The following is a 25,178-nucleotide window of genomic DNA, read 5'->3' as shown; positions in this document are numbered from 1 at the left end:
TACGACCGCAGAGGTTGAACCCTGAACGGTTGGGGCAAGTATGGACACAACATTCAAGCTGGATTCAGCTCTAAATTTGGATTGTGATTAAATAGTTGACACATCATAGGTTTCTGACACAGAATGAATGTGTTCTAATGAACTTAAAATTTTTGTTTTCTCTTAGAGCAATTCACTATGCTGTTGAATATTAATCCTCTCAAAAAAATGTTTGAAGAAATTTTCTTTTTTATTTATGAAATTTCAAATGAGAAAAATTGAACCCAATTTTTTTAATCACATCCCCCTTTCCCTTATTCCAAGACTTATCTCAATTAAAATTTCTAATGGAGTTTGCAACAATAACTACTCATTTAAATACATCATAAAATATTAAGATGTAAAAAAAACTGCTTGTTATCACTGAATGGTAAAGTTTATTTTAATTTATCAGTTGGTAGTAAAAAGTGAATATACATTGTATATTGTATATAACAAAGATTTAAGTTGATTCTGGACAAAGAAAGATAACTCCAATTAAAAAAAAATCTTGCTATTGCACAATATTTTGCAATTAGATATTTCTTGCTTACTATTCTGGACAAAGAAAGATAACTCTAATTAAAAAAAAATTAGCTATTTCACAATATTGTGCAATTAGATATGTCTTGCCATTGCGCAATACTGTGCAATTGAAAAGACTTGCTATTGCACAATACTTTATATAATAATTTTAGATCCTGATTTGGACCAACTTGAAAACTGGGCCCATAATAAAAAATCTAAGTACATTTTTGGATTCAGCATATCAAAGAACCCCAAGATTTCAATTTTTGTTAAAATCAGACTAAGTTTAATTTTGGACCCTTTGGACTTTAGTGTAGACCAATTTGAAAACAGGACCAAAAATGAAGAATCTACATACACAGTTAGATTTGGTATATCAAAGAACCCCATTTATTCAATTTTTGATGAAATCAAACAAAGTTTAATTTTGGACCCCGATTTGGACCAACTTGAAAACTGGGCCAATAATCAAGAATCTAAGTACATTTTTAGATTCAGCACATCAAAGAACCTAACTGATTCATTTTTTGTCAAAATCAAACTAAGTTTAATTTTGGACCCTTTGGACCTTAATGTAGACCAATTTGAAAACGGGACCAAAAGTTAAGAATCTACATACACAGTCATGACAGTTAGATTCGGCATATCAAAGAACCCCAATTATTCAATTTTGATGAAATCAAACAAAGTTTAATTTTTGGACCCTTTGGGCCCCTTATTCTGTTGGGACCAAAACTCCCAAAATCAATACCAACCTTCCTTTTGTGGTCATAAACCTTGTGTTTAAATTTCATAGATTTCCATTCACTTTTACTAAAGTTAGAGTGCGAAAACTAAAAGTATTCGGACGACGACGACGCCAACGTGATAGCAATATACGACGAAAATTTTTTCAAATTTTGCGGTCGTTAAAAACAGCAAAATTTCCATAAAATTACCAATTCAGGGGCAGCAACCCATCAACGGGTTGTCTGATTCATCTGAAAATTTCTGGGCAGATAGATCTTGACCTGATAAACAATTTTACCCCATGTCAGATTTGCTCTAAATGCTTTGGTTTTTGAGTTATAAGCCAAAAACTGCATTTTACCCCTATGTTCTATTTTAAGCCATGGCGGCCATCTTGGTTGGTTGGCGGGGTCACCGGACACATTTTTTAAACTAGATACCCCAATGATGATTGTGGCCAAGTTTGATTAAATTTGGCTTAGTAGTTTCAGAGGAGAAGATTTTTGTAAAAGTTAACGACGCTGGACGCAGGACGACGCCGGACGCCGGACGCCGGACGCAAAGTGATGGGAAAAGCTCACATGGCCCTTCGGGCCAGGTGAGCTAAAAATAAAAATAAACTATTTTTGTTTAATTAAACATTTTATTGTACGATGTCTGACCAATCTGGTGATCTGAGGCAGGTGATCCTACGGTCTGTACAGCCTGATAATTATAGAGTTATATTGTAACAGTCATTTCAAATTCTAATTCATTTAGCCCAAGTAAAAGGAATATTTTTTGTTATCTGGTCTTGTATAAATAAAATAAGACAAAAAATATATATGATTAGTACATATAAAAAGTAAAAATATGAAATAAAATAATGCTGATCCCATGAAAATTGTTTGAAAGCAATAGTCGTTCCTTATGTTTATACAATTTCAAAAGTATGCCCAAAAAACATGTTTTATATCAGTAAATGAATTAGAATATGAAAGTCTTGGTTACTGGACAAGAGTACACTGGATAATCCACAAAACATTCAAATACAGTTTTAAAATGAAAGCAACATAAAACAATGTACTGATTCACAGAAAACAATATATGGTGTTTACATATCAACATCATAATCTCCAACAGAAATCCCTTCTGGAAGAACATTCTGGTTAAACTTCATGGTTTCAAATGGATAACGTCCAGATTTCATGACAGGTATCATCTTTTCTACTGGTTTTTCATCCATCTCAGAATTGGGGTATACTTCTTCCCTAAATAAACAACACAACTATATTTAAAACAGTTTTTGGGTATTTGGATATGTTAGTAAACATTGTAAATGAAAAAGAGAAATTATGTGGATGTGGCAACAGGACTGGAAACAATAAGCTGTGGCATAAATGCATTATTTACCAAACCCTACTTATTTATTTATAAAAGTCCCAAAACTCCAGTTCAGTGTCCACAATTTAAAAGGATACATCTTTTTTTGGTTGTAAGACTGATATTATTAGGAGGAAAACTGGACTTTGTGATCAAAACTTGGGAAAACTTGTAATTCCCAAAGTCTGTAATGACTATTCGGTAAATCATTAATTTAAGAAAAAGCTAGCTTCAAGGATAACTTCTAACATTTTGAAACAGCATATATAAATCAAAATTGGAACAAGTCAAATGGATGCCCAGTTTTCATGTCTACTTAATTTCTTACTTTTTTATGTGAGCAACTATTGTAATAGCTGCTCACAACCACATCATTTGGACTCTGGTGTAGAGTAGTCTCATTAGCAATCATACCATATCTCCTTATATTGTCAAACATACTGTGGTCGTTGTCTCTTTGAAAAAAATATATCTGTTTTCTTCTCAATTTTATACATGGTACCTAAATTGTGTAAAGTTACAGGACGTCACAAGTGGACAGACAAAAAACCATTACAGCAGCCTCCCTTTAAATAAAGACAAATCACATGGCATGCCTCTTATTATTTATACTTCTGTAAAAATATAACTCATTCTTAGATTCAAAATTTTCTTAGTAATACTAACTTATACGTCTCTTTACCTTTTTTTTTTAAAGATGCTTTAAAATTACTGGTATTGGATTAATTAAGTATATAACCAATTTACCATAGATCCATTTGACAAACAAAGTACTGATTTGGTGCTGGCATGCCATTAAATGTTGAGGCTGAGGCAAGTGTGTAGGCTCCCATGTCTCTGAAGTATATCCAGTCCCCACTCCTAAGCTCAGGAAGTTTACATTCTGGCATGATACAGTCTAGTCCGTCACATGTTGGTCCCCATATACTACTGGTATACAGCATGTCATCATCATAGTTCTGAAAATAAAAATAGCACTTAAGAAAAAAATGCTATAATTATCCTGTATTGGTATTTAATTATTCTGTATTGGTAAGATTTTAAAAAGATTTCCATTCCTTAAATCTTAATTTTGCATTAGAAAACAAGAATGTGTCCAAAGTACACAGATGCCCCATTCACACTATCATTTTCCATGTTCAATGGACCGTGAAATTGATAAAAAAATATAATTAGGCATTAAAATTAGAAAGATAATAATATCATAGGGAACATGTGTACTAAGTTTCAAGTTGATTGGACTTTAACTTCATCAAAAACTACCTTGACCAAAAACTTTAACCTGAAACTCGCACTTTCATTTTCTATGTTCAGTAGACCGTGAAATTGGGGTCAAAAGTTTAATTTGGGTTGAAAATTAGAAAGATCATATCATAAGGAACATGTGTACCAAGTTTCAAGTTGATTGGACTTAACTTCATCAAAAACTTTAACCTGAAGCGGGACAGACGGACGGACGCACAGACCAGAAAACATAATGCCCCTCTACTATCGTAGGTGGGGCAAAAAAATGGTTACAGAATATGCTTGTGCAGAACACTCCAACTTTTTGTTTGCAGTTATTTATATACATGTCTATATAGGTGTCAAATTTTTCGATTTTCATTGAATAAGGTATACGAAATATTTTGGCGGTTATTATTTTGGCGGATTCAAAACTTTTATCAAAACCTTTGCATGTACACTTTTTATTTGGTGGAAAATATTTTGGCGATTTTGTTCTATCTGCGAAAATTTACACCCAGAGAAAATAACCAGCTATACGGTATTATAAATTGAAGTGTTTATACCTTCAGCAGTGATGGTACAACAGCAGCATGGTCATACAAGAGACAATTGAAGGATCCATACACCCCATCATTAACATAATACATCATGGCAGGTTCCTCATCGGCTGTAGGGAAATCTACAGGTTCGGCATCTGAAACAAAAATTGTAATCAAATAGTTTAATGGAGATTTATTTCGAAACAAAAATCTTTTTTATATTTGCACTGCAAACAGTTTTGTTAACTTCAGGTTTATTCCTAATATCACGACCTATTACATTTTCAAGTTGTTCAAATGTATAAATCTGGCATATTTTTCAAGTACAATGTATTCATCTATACATTGTATATTCTTAACTCAATTCAGACAAACTTTTTTTTCCCTGATATTTTTTATCTGAATATTGGAATTACCACACCATTCATTTTTGTTTGGTTAACATGAAGATATAGCAGCCTATTCGATAACTGAGCAGCCTCAGTGCAAAAGGACCCACGACAAGTACCTATATAATACTTTAGGATCCTGTATCACTGACAGTGGTTCCAGCATAATTCTTATTTAACCAATGATTTTTCAGATTATCTAATTTTCTATCACATTTAAGGGTTAAATTTTCTGTCATTCATAATTTTGAAAGCAAAGTTTATTCCACATGTCTGATGATGATTTTTCAGACATCCTTTGATTGAATTGTTTGATAAATGAATTCTATAACAATGCTAGCCAGGTGTTTTTTTAATGCCAACTAACTGGTTTAACTACATCTCATATACCAAATTTGTTTGTCCAGAGACACATAATAGGTTAGAAATTCACATGAGAAACAAATAATAGTTTTTTTTAAACAGTAGTTGAAAGGTGAAAATGAGGTCAAACACACTGGAAATATGCATAAAGCATCTACATACAAATTATCAACCATTCAACAATTTAAAGATATTTGCATTCCTTTTTCTTTTATTTTGCAACTTTTGACATGGTGAGACAAAAACGATATATGCTTACTTTTTCCACGTTGGTCCCTTGCCACAATTCTCTTGGCAATGATGTTAGTAGATATGGTGAAGGCTGAAGCAACATAGAAACGTCCAGGTTCAGCAATGAATCTGACATCATCTCCAGGGAAGTATTTGTCTAGTGCTACGTTGACCACTTCAGCAATCTTTAAAGGAAAAAAAAATAACAAAATGACTCATACAATACTACATGTAATAATTTTACTAAATGAAAAGAAGTGTTCATGATGGCCTATTTTAAAAAAAAACTTTGTACAATCGGACTAGGACATCTTGTTGATAAACATATAATTTCTATATAACATATGTTCTTCAAATGAATGGAGAATGTGTCTATCTTCTACAGACCCCCCCCCCCCCCCCCCCCCCCCCCCACCTTGTTTTAAATATGCAGGACACTCTATGTTTTTACTAACACCTAATTAACTTGATTTGTGTTTTGTGGTAATTCAGCATTGTTTACAAGTCTCATAACATTTTTGTTTTTATAAAATAAAGTAAGAAAACAGAAACAAAAAATTCAGCAGTTTTCAGGTGTTTTAAAGGGACATAACTCATGAATCTTAAAAGTGATGCCACCAAATTTCGACCTTGATCTGTGTTTTGTGGTAATGCATTGTATATATTTCATAACATTAGGTTGAGGCTAACTGAAGTTAGAAAATGACACCCAATTTGGGAATGTAACTGCAGGGCAAGGACAACGCTAACTGTATAAATTTATTTGGGTAAATATTTATTGTTACAATACATACCTCTTCAAATGAAACTCCTTCACATTCATGTCCTGGAAAGCCCCCTCCAATGTCCAATAAGTCCATGTCAAATCCCATACTTAGTCCCATGTCAAACACATCACGTGCCTGCTGAATGGCAGCATCATAGGCCTCAGCTTCCTGACAGCCACTTCCTACATGGAAACTGTAATAACAGAATATCATATAAGAACAATTAAAATCTATTTACTGTAAATTCAGAAATTATTGCGTGCATTTATTATTGCGATTTACCGACCACAGGCAAAAATGCGAGGTTAATTATTGCGACTTGCCGATTAAAAAAAAAAAATTATGCTGAACATTATTGTAAATCACAGATGTTCACATGTCTTTTCGCAAAGTAAAGCTTTGTTCAAATCTATGCATTTAGTTACCTTCCGTATGTTTTCTGTGATTGAATACACAATTCTTAACTGATGTAACTTGTAAAGGGGATCTAGAAACTAAGATGCATTACTAGAACTTATGTGTTGTGCATGCCGACTTTGGGGATCTAGAAACTTAATTGAACATCGACCACCTGCAGAAGATTAGTGTAGAACGAGGCCCGGCTTGGGTAATTATAGGATATTTTTAACTTCAAAAGAAAATAAATTACAATATTAAAAGTTGATAATCGCAATCACCCGTAGTAAATTATGTTTGGCTTCTTAGTCCTTTTATGCATACAAGCGAAGTTGAGAAAAATAAAATTCATCATAAAGGCTTGGCTTGTGGTATATTGTTAAAAATAAATTTAATTACACATCTTATAAATTAGCTTTGATTAGCAAAGACTCATTTGGTTATAAATAGGAATGATATTTTTTTTACGCCATTAAGTAAAAAAATGTCAATGTGGAAGTTTGTCACAAAGAAACGCTCCCCTGACGATATCGTCTTGAGGTTGCCCAATCCTGATAACGCTACCAACAAAGATGCAGCTGATAAAATTAAAGCTGCTTCCACGACTTGAAGTCAAAGAAAGACATTATCTTGCTAGGTTGGAAAAAGTCTGGTATAAGTGACTGTATAAAGTGTTAAATTGTATTTTTAATGAACTACATGTAGTGTTGAACTTGTGCTCAATGAACAATAGTAGCTTGTGCTTTATGAACAATATTATCTTCTGATGATCTTTGTTATTTTGTTATTTATTATTTATTTATTTATTGTAATAAACTGTATTATATAACTTGTTTTTATTTCTAAGTTTCAAAAGGTTTATTTATACTGAAAATACACATGCTCCACTGAACAATTACAAACAATATTAACAAAATAAAATAACATCGTAATTTGTCACTTTATATAATAATCGAACAGCATTCAAAAGTAATTACTAGTACTAGTATCCCATTCATAAAAGTTCCCGGCAGTATTGTTCAATCATAAACATATTACAGACACATTACCAATTAAAAGTCGAAGTGTTATAAAAATGTCACCTGGCTTCACTGATTACACAGGTTAGCCGAAATAAGTTGTAAAAACATATTACCCTTAAATGCCCCAGGTGAAAGGTTAAACACATCACACCACTGAACAAAGGGAGATAAATCAATCACAAATTGACATTGAAAAATGAAAGTAAGAATGCGAGGTTTAATTATTGCGATCGTCCGACGCTCGCATTATTCGCATTAATAAAAACCTCGCAATAATTTCTGAATTTACAGTACATTTTTCTTTGTAGTGTATTGAGGAATAAAATCGTTTGACTGAGCCATGCATATTAAAAATGTGTGTACTGGCAATGCATCAATTTTATTTTGTTTTAATTTCCAACTTATTAAGGAAAATAATGTGCACATATGGTGGCTGTGTGGCATACAGCTATCCTAAAGATGGCAAAGCTTTATAAATTGGTGTCTAAAAGCGACTTGAATGCACCTTGTACAGATATGCATTGTTTGCAATTAGGTTTCTAACAAAGTTTCTCTATATAGTTCGGACCAGGAAGTGACAATGGAAATGCGTTATCAATTTCATGGTAAATATGAACTTTTGATTTGGGACTAGATGAAGTGCGAGTAATCAACTTTCCTTGAATAAAAATTTTGATTAAAGAGGACATTAAACGCCTACAGCTTTGTATGATTATATTTATAACTAATGTTTAAGCTTTGTTTAAATAAATAAATGCAGTGAACAAGTACCTGAATAACAATCAAATACTTCTAAACTGTCAAAGTTGGTGGTGGTAGTCCTAACTAAAAACAATAGAATTTTTCAGTTCAGGAATTGTTCATTTTATGGAGGGGCATAACTCGAGAAAGGCTTAAGTGATACAACCTAAATGCAAATTTGATTTGTGTTTTGAGGAAAAAAGCATGGTGTACAAGTTTCATAGCATTTGGCTGAGGTTAACGACACATGGACAAGGGTAAAACTTATGCGCCCTCATAAAAATATATGGGTTCCTCTAATCCGAATAATTCAGTCCCTCAGTGTAGTTCTCTCTCCTACTTGTTAAGGCCTGAATTTCTAACATGATAAAAACTCTTCACAAATCCAGGATTGTGATTTATAGAGATAGGTAAATTCTGAGCCGATTCTGAATGATTAACCGAAGATTTTTCATTGTCTATGCATTTAGGCGTTAATGAAGTTATCGTTGATCACTGATCAGTGGAGTATAAGGACGGACTTATCAGGTTAAGGTTCAGCTTAAATTGTTCTTACCTTACACCTACAACATTTAAGCCCAGCTTCCTAGCTGCTTCTAATAGATGGTAAGCTTTACCAGGGAAACATCCAAACTTTATGCCAAGATCACACTGAACTTTGAAATTAGATGGTGGTAGTATACGAAGAACTAACCTAATAAAAGAAAATTTAATAGGTCAAAAGTATTCTTTCAAGGGCAATAACTCCTTTAAAGAGTCAATTAATGTTAAAACAAGTCCAAATAGTCCTTTAAGGACAAGAACTCATAAAATGTAAATTATACATAATAAAATCAGATCGACAATGGATGCCACATCTTGCAAAAGAAATAAGAAAACATTTCCTTTGTAACATTTTTCTTCCAAAAATTATTTTCATTTAAAATCACTTCAAAGAACACATTTTTTCCAGCTCGCAAGAAAATCAGAAATCAAATTTAGTAATGATAAGTTCCTTTCTGAATGATAAATTACTTAAAGATGCATTTTAAAGTTTTAGACTTAAATACATGCGTATAATAAGATTATAATATTAAAACAGTTCTTTAAAATATTTTATCATGTGACTAGAATGGTCACTTTTATCATTTCGCCACATTTGCAATACAATGATCATAATAATGGTGAAGAAATTTTTGCGTCAAATTGAACTTCAATCAGCCAATGAGGAGAAAATCAGAAAACCAGAGGTTTTTGTGCTCATCTTAAATAAATGTGTTAATTTGAAACAATGTTTTAACATTGACAAGTAACAATTCTTTCATCATATAATGAAAGATGGTCAATGTTATATATTACAACTTTGTGAATGAAACTATACCTAGCACCAGGATAAACTGCTTTGATCTTTACAAGTTCATCCTCATTGTCAAAGGTCATCAATGACACGTCATTTTTGGCTGCATATTTTATGAATGATGTCTGCTTACAGGGATTAGCATACACAATTCTTGATGGGTCTACTCCAAGTTTGAGAACTTTTTGGATCTCAGCCTACAAAACAAGATACTTTTATTAGTCACAGATATAGACCTACAGAATTCTACTATTTACTAGATTTGTATTAACATAAGCAACACGACGGGTGCCACATGTGGAGCAGGATCTGCTTACCCTTCTGAGCATCTGAGATCACCCCCAGTTTTTGGTGGGGTTTCGTGTTGCTTAGTCTTTAGTTTTCTATGTTGTGTATTCTGTACTATTATTTGTCTGTCTTTTTATTTTTAGCCATGGCCTTGTCAGTTTATTTTCTATCTATGAGTTTGACTATCCCTCTGGTATCTTTCGTCCCTCTCTTATATAGAACATGTAGAAAGGATTCTTACTAAAGACTGATTAGGTGAAAAAACTAAATAAACATTCATAGATGTAGAAAGTTTTTTTTGCTAAATAGTGTTAATATAATTTTTTCTTAGTTTACCCACAAAAATAAATGAATTCACATTATCATGATTATCAGAAATGAGTTGATGTTTCTAGGATTTGAATATTTATCTAATATTGCATTAAAATAGGAATAATAGTAATGTATTTGAAGAATTTGTCATCATCAATTAAAGGAGTAGGTTCAGTAAGACCCCTTTTTGTCCCCAAAATATAGCATTTTTAGAAAATTGTGAAGATGTAATCTTTAAGCTATATTTTGGAAAGTAAAATGCTTCTGCTACATAAATATGAGCTGTTTTTGACAATACAATGCACAAATATCGCGTTCAAGCATCATTAAGTCATGCTAAATTACTGGAATCTTCAAAATTTAAGCATTTTGATTAATTTTTAGACGGTTTTCGTCTAAAATGAAAGTGGACGCATTTGTGTTCATTCATAATATTGAAATGAAAGTTGTATTTGGTGATAAAACAAAACATATATAAAGGTTGAGGATGAACACGGATGTGGCCACTTTCATTTTTGACAAAAACCATGTGAAAAGTGACGTTTTTTGACATATTTGGTAGATTTTTCATATTTAAGCTTGAATCAGAGCATTTTTAATGACTATATCAGTTAAAATCTTTTAATCGAATCAATTGAAATAGACACTTTAGTGTTTAGAAAGTGTCCAAAAACTTTCGTTAGATGAACCTGAAATTTGAGGCCAAAATCGGCCCTTACCGGACCTACTCCTTTGACAGTTAATCATAATTGCTTTGCATTTCCACTAAAAAGTGCATTTTAGACAGTGAAATCATTAATTTAGTCACAACTCTTCAAACAGTACTGTTCTTAAATTATAGCTCTCAAACAAGGCCAAACATGTACATCACAAAAGACCTTATGTAATAAATACCTTGCTTGCACAGTCAAATGAGAGGCCCATATCAGCCAGCAATTTGAGAACAGCATAATGGTCATTACACTTCACAGCTGTAAGAAATTCAAAAGCACTTTTTTAATAATAAATTATTAAAGTCTGTGGCATAATGAAGTCAATTATGTGATCTTAAGGAACTCCCAAATGTGTTGTATCTGTATTGCTTCCCTTTCTTGTCATGCTTGTAGCTGCCGCACTGCATTTCATCGTCTAAAATATGCAAGCTATGTAGTATTTTCCACATGTTTGATAAATCATTATGTTGTTAAAAGTAAAATAAAGTTGATTTATATTCAACGCTAATTAAGATTTCTATAAAAGATCTTGTTGCTAGTATTCGTATGGTAAGATTTAAATGGATTGCAGGGTAAATCTGACAATAAACCTGTAATTATATTTCTGGTCATAGACAACTGTGTGGATTTACAGGACATCTTCTTAGATAACTATTGTAATTAATTAGAGATACATCATTTTAGATTATGCTAACGTAATCAACATTCTTCATTATCAATTAATAGCAATAATACATAAATGAGCTTGGTTGTGATTCTTGTAATAAAGTGATGATTTAGAGAGCAGATCAAAACTACTCAATCTGTGTCTTATCTTTTGCATTTTAATTTTTTTTTAAGATTTAAGTAAACAATCCAACTCATCCCTTCCAGATTTGTATAGCCTTTTCATAAGTTAAGTAGAAGTTATGTATCTTGATATGTCAAACTTCCTGCAGTAGTATTAGTCAAACTACAGGTATATATATTAAAACATTCCTATTGTCCAGACAACTTTGAGATAACAAGAGTTGACTATATTTGTAGAAATGATCATGACAACTGAAATTGGTAAAGTACGTTTATTTAAACTATGTATGAGATTAATTACCATAGAATGGTTCAACTCGTGGAAGACATTCCTGCCATAACTTTTGTTTCTTGATGATGTCACCCAAGTCACCAATAAAGAATGCATCTTCCTTTAAACATATAAAACAATGTCACTGTCAAGACAAAACCATATATGAACTAAATAAATGTCAAATATAGATACTTTATAATTCTTAAAAGACATCATAGTCATTAATAAATAAATTTCTTTGTTATGACACTGTTTATCAATTGTTACTCTGAATTACCTAAAAGTAGAGGGATGTGGTGGGATAACCAATGAAACGACTACATGCACTTTTCATCTTATTCATTTTAATGTTAACTAACATACAGGTGAATATGTGACATAACCATGACCATTAACTAGGTTAAATTTTACATGTGGTAGCCTAGGATAACCAATGAAACAATTACATGCACTTTTCATCTTTTATCATTTTAGAGGTTTACGAGTCTACATGTAAATTAATGACAGAATCATTACCATAAAACTAGGTCAAATTGAAAGTTCCTTGACATCTTCATAATACACACCTTAAAGGTTAACTGATGGCATATTTGTGACCATAAAACAAGAATTTTGTGGGAACAGGAGAACCATGAATTCAAAAAGAATTACAAATGTACCAAATTTTTATAGTAATTGACAAAACCGCAAAAACACATATCAACAAAAATGTTTGTTAGCCTCCATCCCAGAAAAAAAAGACCAAAAACATGTGCATTGCATTTTAGATATATAATTTTTTGGCAAACAGTATGTAAAACTTTAGAACTGAAATTATGTTGACATTTTTTACTCAGATAAGCCCAGTACCATATATTCAAACTACATTTGAAGGTGGTAGGAGTAGTCTTTGATAACAAGTTTGCAATAGGCACTATAAAATTTGTCTTGACAATTTTTTTCAGGCTACAACCTTTTGGAACCCAATACAGCCTTGTCTGTAATCTGTCTAGAAGCCATGTAACAGTATAAATACTTTTTACTTTAATTATCCATTCTTATTGTTAATTTCAGTTTTAAAATTCTGCAATTATAATTTAACCTTTCAATTCCCATTAGAAAATTAGACTTCAGACTGTTTTTACTCTTTATGTAGAGGCCTTATTTGGTTTAAATGGTCTTAAATTTTCTGCATACTTAGTTTACGAAAACACGGTTTAAATGTTATTTTATTATGTACCTGATGCTATGCTACATAACTAATTACTAGTTTTTACATCAAAAAGGCTTCATGTGTGCTAATGGTATTAGGGGATTAGCAAGAAAAGAGTAGAGAAGCAGAAAATTGGGAGAAGAATGTGGAGAAGATTGATTGACTGGTGGTTGCTAAAGTTGCCCCTTTCCTCCATTGATTTTTTTTTTTGCATACTTGATTCGCATAGGATTTTTCAATAAAATCCTGAAAATATGCTTTAAAGTATTAATGCATTGCGAAAAACAAATATTTCATCAAATGAATAAGTAAGATATTCCTATGATATTCCTTTTCATATTGGATACAAATTTTATTAAGTCTACTGCAGACACTTTGTAGTCAAAGCGTTTCGACAGAGGTTCTACACAGGCGTCATTATCAGGGTTGGCAAAAACCTGGGTTTTATGAGTATTGCCCAGCCCAGTGGGAAATTCTGGGAAAACCCGGGTTTTACTGGGTAATACTGGGCAATACTGGGTAATATAGAATACTGGCCTGAATTTTAAAGAGGATTCATTTATCAAACACAAATGCAATACATTTAAGATATATATAAACCTATTGTTATTTATAACTACATGTACATTTACTTGTTTGAGAGTCCTGTAAGACATACATGTACAAATGTCCAAGTGTATACTATACATTTGAGAAAGAATTATTCTAACAACTTTTTTTTTCAACTTATATAAAGAATTGACCAATTACATGTAATAAATTTACTTTGAAATATTTTATATGTACAAATGTACATAACTAATTAATAAGTAATTATTCAGATTAGAACATAGATATGTTTATATAACTATAATCAGCCTTTTCTTTCTATAAGAGTTGATGACGAGACCCTGTAGGGTGTTTATTTAGCAATCATGATTGCATATATATATAGCAATTTAATTTACAATCCACATAAACACTGCAATAAAATGTTTAGATTATTGAAACAATGCTTGGAAATTTACAAGGAATCCTAAAATGTGTAAATTTTGTATTTTGCCTACATGAAATTTAAGTAGAGAAGAGAATGAAATAGAGAATTTTTTATCTTCTAGAAATGACTCTCAATGGTTATCTGTATAAAATGTATATATTTAGCTATAATACTATGAAACTACAACAAGTCTTTACTATTTATTGTTGAAATAAGCTTAAAAAATCATATTGCCCAGTATTGCCCAGTATTACCCATTTCTGGGAGTATTGCCCAGCCCGGGAAAACCCGGGTGGGTAATACTTTGCCAACCCTGGTCATTATGGAGTAAAGGGGGTGGCATCAAAAGGCGTCACTATGGAGGAAAGGGTTAAGTTCCAGTGGCAAGCATAACATGCATATGTAGAAAGAATGAGATATGAAGACTCTGTCTTATAACACACATTATTTTGACTCAAGCTGTCTCATTCTGTGCTCTTATTCCTTAAGGTTGTGTGCTTAGCAGAGCAGCAGATACAAATTTAAATTGATTAAATTTGAATTGATCAAACAGGGGGATCAAACCCATGACATATTGGTGATATTGCACTGAAAGCAAGCATGCTACTGCAGGATCATATAAGTGTTGTAAAAAGGAGAATGTGAAGGGGGAGGGGTGTGGTATCTGTTTTCAAATAAATACCTCAATTTGATGATTATCAACTGTCTTCTGAATAAGAGTACTGATGGATTTCTGATGTGATGTTATATCAACAATGGTATTGCTACCAAAATAATGTTTCATGGTTGGTTATGTGAGTCGTAGTCCAGTAATAGTTATCAGGTTGTACACACAGTCTGAAAAACAAAACCACTGTAAATAAGACATTGAAAGCATACTCAATTTTGATCTTGATCTTAGCTTGTTTCTCATCAGATTTATTTCATACCTTAACATTATGTTCATTTACATTTATGCTATTTTTAAGCTTGAAGTAATGTATATATGTTCCCGTCTATTGTTGCCTTCCAGATGATTCTTGATTATTTTTGTCTTCGGGTTGCTGTCTCATTGAAGTATACCTCTCATTTCATATACATGGTATACCGCATGAAATTGCATGAAGTTAGGTACATTTCATCCATAATTTTTTTCATTTCAGTTTATATTTCATATTCTTGTTTTGTATAATTAAACTAAAAATTGAAACAGTTTAATCTATATGATGTCGTGTTGATTTATGTTCCCTTAATGTGCATGTTTGGGTAAATTTGTACTCCTTGTTCTATTTTTAGCTTTAAGGTCATCAATATGTCAAACATTGAAGTATGTGTTGTAAAAACATGACCTTTTCAAAAAGTGTTGATTTATCATTTGAATTGAAACTATCAATAGATAATTACTTTCTGGAAAAATAATCTATAACAAATGTTGCAATGACTCTTTATATAAATTAACTTGCAAAGGCCACATATATGATGTACTGTACATTCTGTAACTCTCATAATATAGCTTGGAGGTGATTTGTTTTCTTTTTGACAGGAGATTAAAATACCACCTAAGACTTTTATAAATGATAAATTTTTAAAATGCATATGTTGTGATACATGTAAGCAGTAAATACTGCATATGAAAGACACAGATACTAATAATTTTTGTTTTTGTTTTATCAAATTTTTATCACTTAAAATGTACTATTGTGGTGTATTTTCTGGAATTTGCAGAATGACTTTGAATTGCAATGGGATAATGTTACATAAAGGCATGCAATAATAACCAGAAGCAGTTGATAACGAAAGTCATATCAAACGACTATTAAAACAATTCTTCAAATTTAATTAATAAATTGGTTTTATCAAGAGGTACACTTATATAATTTTTTTCTATACGTATATGATAAGTATATATTAATATACATAAACTGCTGCAAAATTTACCTGGCCAGAAGGAACACCTGCACTTAGCAAATATTAGCTGGGATCCCACGGTGGTTCGTCGTTGAAGTTAAACTTTTCTCCTCGACGAAGCAGCCCCTCTGGACTTTCTATGTAGTAGACCCCTGTAAAACCTCCCTGAAAGAAAGGAATGATGGTATGTAATAATTAAAACAAAATTATATGCAAAGCAAGATAATCTATTTGGAAATTTTCAGAAGACAATACATTTTAAACTGTATCACTGTCTGACTGGGTTTATAATAATAAGTATTCATACTGTTATTTTTTACAAATTCATTATATAAAGTGTATGCAATCTGAAAATTACTCAATTGATTTAAACATTGCCATGATTGTTATACAATGCATTCCTCTAAATTGCAGAAACAAAATGTGCAATCAACAGAAATATAGGAATCCATGAAAAATAAGATTTTTCTTCCCTTTTCAAAAACTGAAATACTTTCAGACACAGAGTTTTGATTTCTTATTACAAATAAGTATAAATGCAAAAATATTTGCATTTTTTTATAGATTTTTTTTAAATGATACAATTTCTCAATTTTTGTCAATTTACAAGAACAATTGATTTGTCTGATGCAAATGAATACATATAACTCTTACCTTCAATGTATCAAACTCTATGCAAATGAATAATATTTGAAAATAGTTTGATGAAATTTTTACAGTATTGCATCATGTGTAAAATTACATTTATTTCATAAGCTGCCATTTTACTTTAAAAAAAAAAAGAAGTGATATATAAAATGGGCTTGGCAAAAAAGACAAGCATGTGCAAAACAGTTTTACACACATGTAAATTTACTACTGTAGGAGAGTTGTTTGTTTTTTTATCCAAATAAAATTCTACATTTAATCACACAAACTACAGCAAAAGTTTATCTTTTTTTCTCCTATTTTTAACATGTCAATTTAATCTACATTATGAATGTACTGATATAATGTTTCTAAAATAATGTTGAAGGTCAATAAAAGGTCAGTGATAATGTATGTCATTAATTATGTCTGTGTGTCATTTTAAAGCTGAAACTTTGCTTGATGTCTACATACATTGTAGTTGCTGTCAATTAAGTCATGAGTTCATTTAGGACTTCTAAGTTTAATTCAAAATGTCCAAAATAAGAAATCAATCTTCTGTATTAAATGCACTTATTTATACATAGTTTCATAATTGTTGCATGAATTTAACACCTGTGACAAAATTGTTTAGTAACAACTGGAGATTAAAACAAGTTCAAGTGTTCATTTTGATGGTAAACAGACACAATTCTGATTCCATCTTTGAATGAACAGCTGCGCCATGAGCGCATGACCATCATGTTTTCTAAGAATAAAGTTAACTTAACTTCTCAATTTCATACATGTATCAGAAATTTATGAAAAACTAAAGAGAGCTTATCTTAATAGATATAAACTAGACACCAAAGTTTAATGAAAACTATTCAAAGCACTTAAATATTGTTGGAAAACTGGAAAATACCATTTTTTTAATGAACAAAACCTTACATATAACTCGTATAACTGAGAAACGTCAAACCTAAAATTTATGAAAATCAAAAGGAAATTTACATCAATAGATATAAACAATTAACCAAAGTTTCATGAGAACTGCTGAAAGAATTTTTGAATTATTGTCCGAAAACTGAAAAATCCCCCTTTTATTAATGAATAAAATGCCATAACTTGGAAACTTTAAAACTAATATGAATAAAAATTGAAAGGGAGGATATGGCAATACTAGTATCAATTTACTTCAGTTTCTTTCAAATTTGAGAAAGCATTTTTGAGTTATTGTTCAAAAACTGGTAAATCACCCTTTATTAATTAAGAAAAAATAATCGGAAACTAACACCTAAATTTATGAAAAACGAAACGGAGCTCACATCAATAGATATAAATAATTCACCAAATTTTCATGCAAATTGATTCAAGCAATTTGAGTTACTGTCCAACATGTTAAATGACGGACAGACAGGCAGGCAACGGCATACCAACAAGTCCTTTAAATGGGTATGTAAAAACTCAGGACATGGCATAATTACATGTACATATGGCTTACAGATGCCAGAAGCTTAATAACAAAATGTACTATAACAACTACCCCCCTAATAAATGTCGGCATAACAACTTCCCCCAATTAAATGTTGGCATGCATACATGTATGTTCTGAAACATAAAATTGTCATTTTGCTTACAATGTAGCTTCTCCTGTTAACTATTCTGACATTAGAATTTTTTTAAACTGAGTTTTACTGTGTGTATTGCTGTGTGTTTGTTTATTCTTTATTGGCTAGAGGTAAAAGGGAGGGTTGAGACCTCACTCAACATGTTTAATCCTGCCACATTTTGTCACCTGTCCCAAGTCAGGATCAAGCCTCTGGCCTTTGTTAGTCTTGTATTATTTTTTTTGAATTTTAGTTGGTGGCCTTCGTCTATTTTCATCAAGTTGTTGTCTCCTTTTACACATTCCCAGCTTCCATTCTGAATTTTAGTTGAAATTCAATCATCTTATCTAGTTCATGTCATGCCTTAAAACTTAACTAGAGTCAGAGGCACAACCAGCTAATTTCTTCGTTAAGTTTAAACCGTTCAAAATAAAGGTTGTCCCTAGCACTCAATAACCAATGAAAATACATGCATGTGTCACTCCTAAACTGAGACAAATAGAAAATGAATCCAATAACAGGATCAATTACAGGAATAGGCAAATGGGACTATTCACACCATGTATGTCACATTTTTCCCAATTGCCTAAGACCAGGACGCCATTCGAAAAAAGGTAGAAAAAAAGGGCTCTTCATGGATAGTTCAGCCTTATTGGAAAGGGGGCAGATTTTCATAATGGAGGTAAAAATGGTGTGAAAAATATGGGAAAACATCATTAAAACAGAGCAGTTGCTTGGAAACATGCATAGGATTTCACACACTTCCTTACTTTTACCACATCTTTCAAAAAAATTTGCCCCCTATCCAATTTGACCGAACTAACTGTGAAGAGCCTTATTAAATTACTGCATCTGAATTCAAACCATTTTTTTTTATATTCGGTGAAAAGCTCATTAGAGCTTATGTTTGTATTGTTTGTCAATATGCCGAATCCAAATAAAGTTTTACTTACTTACTTACTTACTTTACCAACATTTTAAGTGCTCAAAAACTATGGTGGCCATCTTGGAAATTGTATAGGGTGGTCAGCCATACACCTTATTGATATTCCAATTTCCTGGCTGACCAAGCCCCTTGAACTTTCGACGTCATACACCAATCACTCTTCCATTGTGGCGTCAGATATTTTGTTTTATGACATCAAAATTTTAAGGGAAACTGTGTGATATCCAGTAATGGCGGACACATACATTTGTAGTGATAAGGTGTATTAATTTAGCTCTGTACATTTATGTGTACCTTGAAGATACCAATTCTGGCTTTTACTCAATGAAGAGAGAGAGGTAACAAGACAAATCGGCACCCAAGTTCGAAGACATTTCGGCACCCATTTTGGTGCCGATTTGTCTGGGTGCCAATTTCTTTTTCACGGGTGCCGATTTGTCTATGTCAGGTGTTGATTTGTCCGGGTACCGATTTGTCTGGGTGCCGAACTGTCTAGAATTCAGAGAGACATCTACATTGGCGGTGTTGGAGACCAGCCTTGAAGCTGGTTGCGGAAAATCGAAGAAAATTCTTATATCCAAGTTTTGTTTGGTATTTTCCTGTTTATTGACATTGTCATTACCAGTATCACATTACTCATTGGTGAGGAAATCTGTGAGTGTGATGTCTCATATTCTTCACTTCTTTATCTGTTTTAATACATGTCTTAGTTGAGTTTGCCTTGTAAACCACTTTCATTTTTTTTATATTTCAAGTAAAGGCTGAGTTCGTACGAGGAATTTTAAAACTGACATCTAACGTGTATAAAGTTGATCATGCAAATGTCACATGTTTAAGAAATAAAGTGTCAGGTTATCAGCTTATTTCTAAGATTATTTGTTTACCTGGACTGACGCCTCACAACCAACTGAAACCTTTTTCGGCGTAATTTTGTCTACTGTATGTAGACCTTAGTGAAAAATTCAATCCCTTCAAGATATTCCCACACAACCCTGTTTGACGTTAGTCGTTTCTGTTCTTGCACACCATCCAATGTTCACGCAATGTTCAGCGGAAATGAACTTTAATACTGACGGAAGTGCTTATTTTAGCAACAAGCGGATGAATATACACATAATATATCACCAAATTAAGTAAGTTTATTTTAAATATTACACTAAATCTATTATTTTATACTCTTGATATTATAACATTTTTTGATTTTTTTCTAAAAGATGCAAATTAATTTAATCATAAATTTCAAAAAAGCGAATGCTAACTACATGGGGGTCAGGACGGGATTTACGATAGAACGGTCCAGGCGGAACTTTTTTTTATCTGACTGTATATTGAAAATAAGTAATGAATGAATGATTCTCCCATTAGGACCTCTGATAAGTTATCATCGTCGAACTTATTGCAATAGCACGAATAATCAATTTATATTCGTAGTACAATAAAATACAAAACACACTTCTTTTGTGACGGGGAAAAAAGTTCATGTTTAAAATGCAATCAATACGGGGCGCCGATTGGGAGTCTTGCGGTTTTGTACAAAATTATGTCATAACAAAATCATTTTTGTCTTACAAAACTATGTGATACAGACTTGTTTTATGAGAACTTCAATTTTGTGATGACAAAATTCATTTTTGTAGACAAAATTAATTTTTGTCATGACAAAAGTCAATTTTGTCAAAAGGGTATGCAAATATAAACTTATTTGCATACAAAATTGACTTTTGTTACCTGATATTGAAACTAAAACACAAAAGTCAATTGTGTGAGACAAGATTCAATTTTGTGAGACAAAGTTGACTTTTGTGATTCAAAATTGACTTTTGTTAGACAATATTCAATTTTGTCAATTGTGTGACGACAAATTCAATTTTGTCAATTTTGTGACGACAAAATTGACTTTTGTGCGACAAAATTGACTTTTGTCAGACAAAATTCAATTTTGTCAATTTTGTCTCACAAAAGTCAATTTTGTCTTACGTACAGCAGTCGATTTTGTATGCAAATTAGTTCACAGAATCCAAACTTAACTAATTTGCATACAAAATTGACTTTTGTCGCCCAATTTTCAAATTAGGTAACAAAAGTCAAGTCTGTGATACAAAAATGAATTTCGTCATGACAAAAGTAACTTTTGTCCACTGAAAGATAATTTTGTATGAGTCCCATTCGGCGCCCCGTAAATCGAGGATTTGTATAGAATATCCTTGGTGCAATCAACTCAATCAATCAATCAATCAATCAATCAACCAATCAATCATTCAATCAGAATTGGGACGTTAAATCCGATGCATCGTGTATTGATAATGAAACACCGTTAGACTGACATCTTAACCCAATTTAATTTGAGCCTGCTCAAGCGAACATGTCACAGTTAAGCTCGTCCCATTACGATATACATGTAGGTTTTTTACAGTTCGGGATTGCTCTGTCGTCTGACGGACATTTAATTATGAATTGCTGTGGTAACCTGATTAAGCAAGTGCTGCAGGAGGTTGCCATGCAGACGTCAGAGCAAGTTTGACAATGTTTTTCTAACTGATGATATTGGAATCTAGTGTAAGGTTGATATCCTTGGTCTAATTGACAATTATAATACACATTTCTTTATTTTTTGTAACTAGCATTTATTTTTTCCAGAGATGCAATCAATAAAAACTGATAGTGAAATAGAGGTATTCATTGTAAATCAAATGCATAGAACGCACTTAAAGGGGCACTAGTTGTCAAATTATGTTCACCTATTTGACTCAAATTGTCAAATTTGATTTATAACAATGTAAAACATTAACCATAACTATTAAAAGTCTAAAATAAACAATTTATAGGGCATGGGCTCTATAATATGTAGCTCCGTGTCGTGTGTAATTTAGTCTAGACGACATCTGATTAACTATCGAGTTGACCTCCGATGTCCTTAGTTGACCATATAAGCGATGTAAACAAAAATATAGATATAGATAGATTAAACGAACTCGTGCAATTGGATTTTACTAAAGGTCTGTTTAATTCTATATTATAGATTAAAAATATATTTTTATCATCGTTTTACCTGTATAAGAATGTTTTTTTTTGTGGATCGAATCAGTCATGATTAAGCAAGTGCTGAAGGAGGGTGCCAGACGTCAGAGCAAGTTTGACAATGTTTTTCTCACTGATGATATTGGAATCTAGTGTAAGGTTGATATCCTTGGTCTAATTGACAATTATAATACACATTTCTTTATTTTTTGTAACTAGCATTTATTTTTTCCAGAGATGCAATCAATAAAAACTGATAGTGAAATAGAGGTATTCATTGTAAATCAAATGCATAGAACGCACTTAAAGGGGCACTAGCTGTCAAATTCATGTTCACCTATTTGACTCAAATTGTCAAATTTGATTTATAACAATGTAAAACATTAACCATAACTATTAAAAGTCTAAAATAAACAATTTATAGGGCATGGGCTCTATAATATGTAGCTCCATGTCGTGTGTAATTTAGTCTAGACGCCATCTGATTAACTATCGAGTTGACCTCCGATGTCCTTAGTTGACCATATAAGCGATGAAAACAAAAATATAGATATAGATAGATTAAACGAACTCGTGCAATTGGATTTTACTAAAGGTCTGTTTAATTCTATATTATAGATTAAAAATATATTTTTATCATCGTTTTACCTGTATAAGAATGTTTTTTTTGTGGATCGAATCAGTCATGCCTTTGTTTCACCTTCAATGTTCACATTCTTTTCCTTCAGTTTAAATAACTTTATACGCACGATTCATGCGTTGTCCATCTCTAAGCTAAGTGGTTAAATTGAAGTACACATGAGTACGAATTCGCTATTTCTGATGTAGACATTTTGTATTAGCGTAAGATCTTTGATCGGCAAGTTTGAATTCTACAGAACATGCCCACCCGGATCTGCGACAGATTAACCTACCAGTTTTCATTCTAGGTAAAGTGTCTGGCTGGGTGTTTTTTTTCTCGAGTGATTTGAATGGGTTACTTCGATTGTGACCACGTTTTTTTCTCTCTGGTCAGTCAATTTCATAAAAAATGAATATAATTAAATTATTATAGATACTAGGATTTAAAATTGTGTACGCCAGATGCGCTTTTCGTCTACAAACGACTCGTGTTACATTGTCGCTTTGGGGCCTTTTATAGCTGACTATGCAGTATGGGCTTTGCTCATTGCTAAAGGTTGTACAGTGACATACAGTTGTTAATTTCTGTGTCATTTGGTATTTTGTGGAGAGTTGTCTCATTGGCAATCCTTTTTTTTATATCATCAATGACTTCGAATCATAAGGTGTTTTTTTAAATCATGTTCACGGTAGACTGAATGACGTGGGTCTTTTTTAAAGACGTGATCTACAATCTGAGGAAACCATGACGTTATGCATGAAAGTTGTCTTATTGGCAATCATATCACATCTTCTTATCTTTCTATGCGTTAGAGTTTGGGAAAACAAGCACATATACGTGACACAAACTTTGGATTTCATACCATTGATAAAATTAGAGTGAAATGGTGAATATGTCAAAGAGACAACAACCTGACCAAAGTGCATATAAAACAACCAACGGCCACTAATATGGGTCTTTAATAACGCATGCAGCAAGAAAATCCCACACCCAGTTGTAGTCCTCAGCTGGCCATTCTTTATTCGTATAGTGTGACTTTTATTTAAAATCAATTTACATATAACCTGCAATGTCACAAGTTTTCTCAAAATTTTGCATACAACTTTGACTCTTAGAATTATTTAACTGAAAATCGAAAAAATAATGAATTCTGGAAACAAAATACCAAATAAATTCTGTCAAAATATTATATGCTAATTTGTATAGAAAGCTCATAAAATCAACAAAACAGTTCTTAGGGTTGGCAAATACATTTGCGTTTTCTCCTCTTTGAGGTACTTTTACGATACTTGTTGTACTGTTACGCGTGTTTATTCCCGCCACATTTTATATGTGCCCAATGTTCATCGTCCCTCACATTAACGGAGGGGATCAATCCTGTCCCTTCTCAATTCTTTCCTTCAGGTGTCCATTCCTCCTTCTCCCTCTTTCTTTGGTTTGTATTGAGGTTATCCCTTAGCAATTTATGAAATATATACACCATTGTTTAATCTGCGATATCCATTTGCAAACGTAATTCTTCCTAAACGTTTTATCAAAGCTTATTAAAAAGATCTCTACCTTTTAATGTATACCATTTCCATTGTGCATCTACAATTTTGTTAATTTTTTTAAAGCCCCCGCAAGTTAAAGTTGGGGCATATTGTTTTACCCTTGTCCGTCCGTCCGTCCCATTATGGGTATATATAGTTATTCAGCTTAACTCAGTTACAGTTTGAATCCTAAGAAGTTTTCACTTTGCTGTCTGTTTGTACATATAGAAGGTGTGCATGTAGTCAGGATTTTTATTTTTATTAATATTTGCTCTTTTGGGAGATAGTTGAACTTTGTCACTTTTTAGAGTATTTACTGGCACAAGAGGTGCGTTTCCAGATAACTCCTCCTACAGTTTAAATCCTAGTAAGAGTTCACTTTGCTGGCTGTTTGAACATAATATATTGAAGGTGTGCATGTGGCCAGGGTTTTGATTTATATTAATATTTGCTCTTTTGGGAGATATAGTTGAAGTTTGTCATCTTTGGGGAATAAGCGTTTAATGTTATATAGTTGTTTAAAATAAAATTTTACATTTGCGGGGCATCAATTGTGTCTCTCGCTGATCCCCAGACACAATAATATCTCAAAGAAAGTCCTAAATTAATGTTATAATACAGCTACCTCAGAGTAGAGTGTGGGTGCATCACTTTGATATTTTTATTTAGATAACACGCCAATACACGACTAGAGTCATTGGTATTGTATATTTGACAGTCCCATAGCCAATTGCATTAGCAATGCGCGAAAAAAATCATTACCAT

General features: G+C 32.2%; 2 protein-coding genes across 2 annotated transcripts in view; one reads left to right on the top strand and one right to left on the bottom strand.

The window, feature by feature from the left end:
* Window positions 1-1,898: 1,898 nt before the first annotated feature.
* Window positions 1,899-20,347, bottom strand: LOC139481266 (ornithine decarboxylase-like). Its single transcript, XM_071264450.1, has 12 exons — window positions 20,126-20,347; window positions 16,110-16,244; window positions 14,875-15,029; window positions 12,052-12,142; window positions 11,143-11,219; window positions 9,673-9,845; window positions 8,869-9,006; window positions 6,181-6,346; window positions 5,415-5,571; window positions 4,428-4,558; window positions 3,385-3,596; window positions 1,899-2,525 (listed from the first exon to the last, which is right to left on the bottom strand). Exons 3-12 carry the CDS (start codon window positions 14,974-14,976, stop codon window positions 2,369-2,371), a joined length of 1,404 nt encoding a protein of 467 aa, XP_071120551.1. The 5' UTR covers window positions 14,977-15,029; window positions 16,110-16,244; window positions 20,126-20,347; the 3' UTR covers window positions 1,899-2,368.
* The window catches only part of LOC139481297 (regucalcin-like), a 23,414-nt gene continuing 18,472 nt past the window's right edge, over window positions 20,237-25,178 (top strand). The window contains exon 1 of the mRNA XM_071264490.1: window positions 20,237-20,374. The gene's annotated coding sequence lies outside the window, so the exon portion shown is untranslated. The remainder of the gene's footprint in view (window positions 20,375-25,178) is intronic.

This window comes from Mytilus edulis, chromosome 1, assembly GCF_963676685.1.
Source record: "Mytilus edulis chromosome 1, xbMytEdul2.2, whole genome shotgun sequence".
NCBI classification, from domain to species: Eukaryota; Metazoa; Mollusca; class Bivalvia; order Mytilida; family Mytilidae; genus Mytilus; species Mytilus edulis.
Note: the sequence above shows the minus strand (reverse complement) of the source record. Positions and strands in the feature narration are given on the sequence as shown.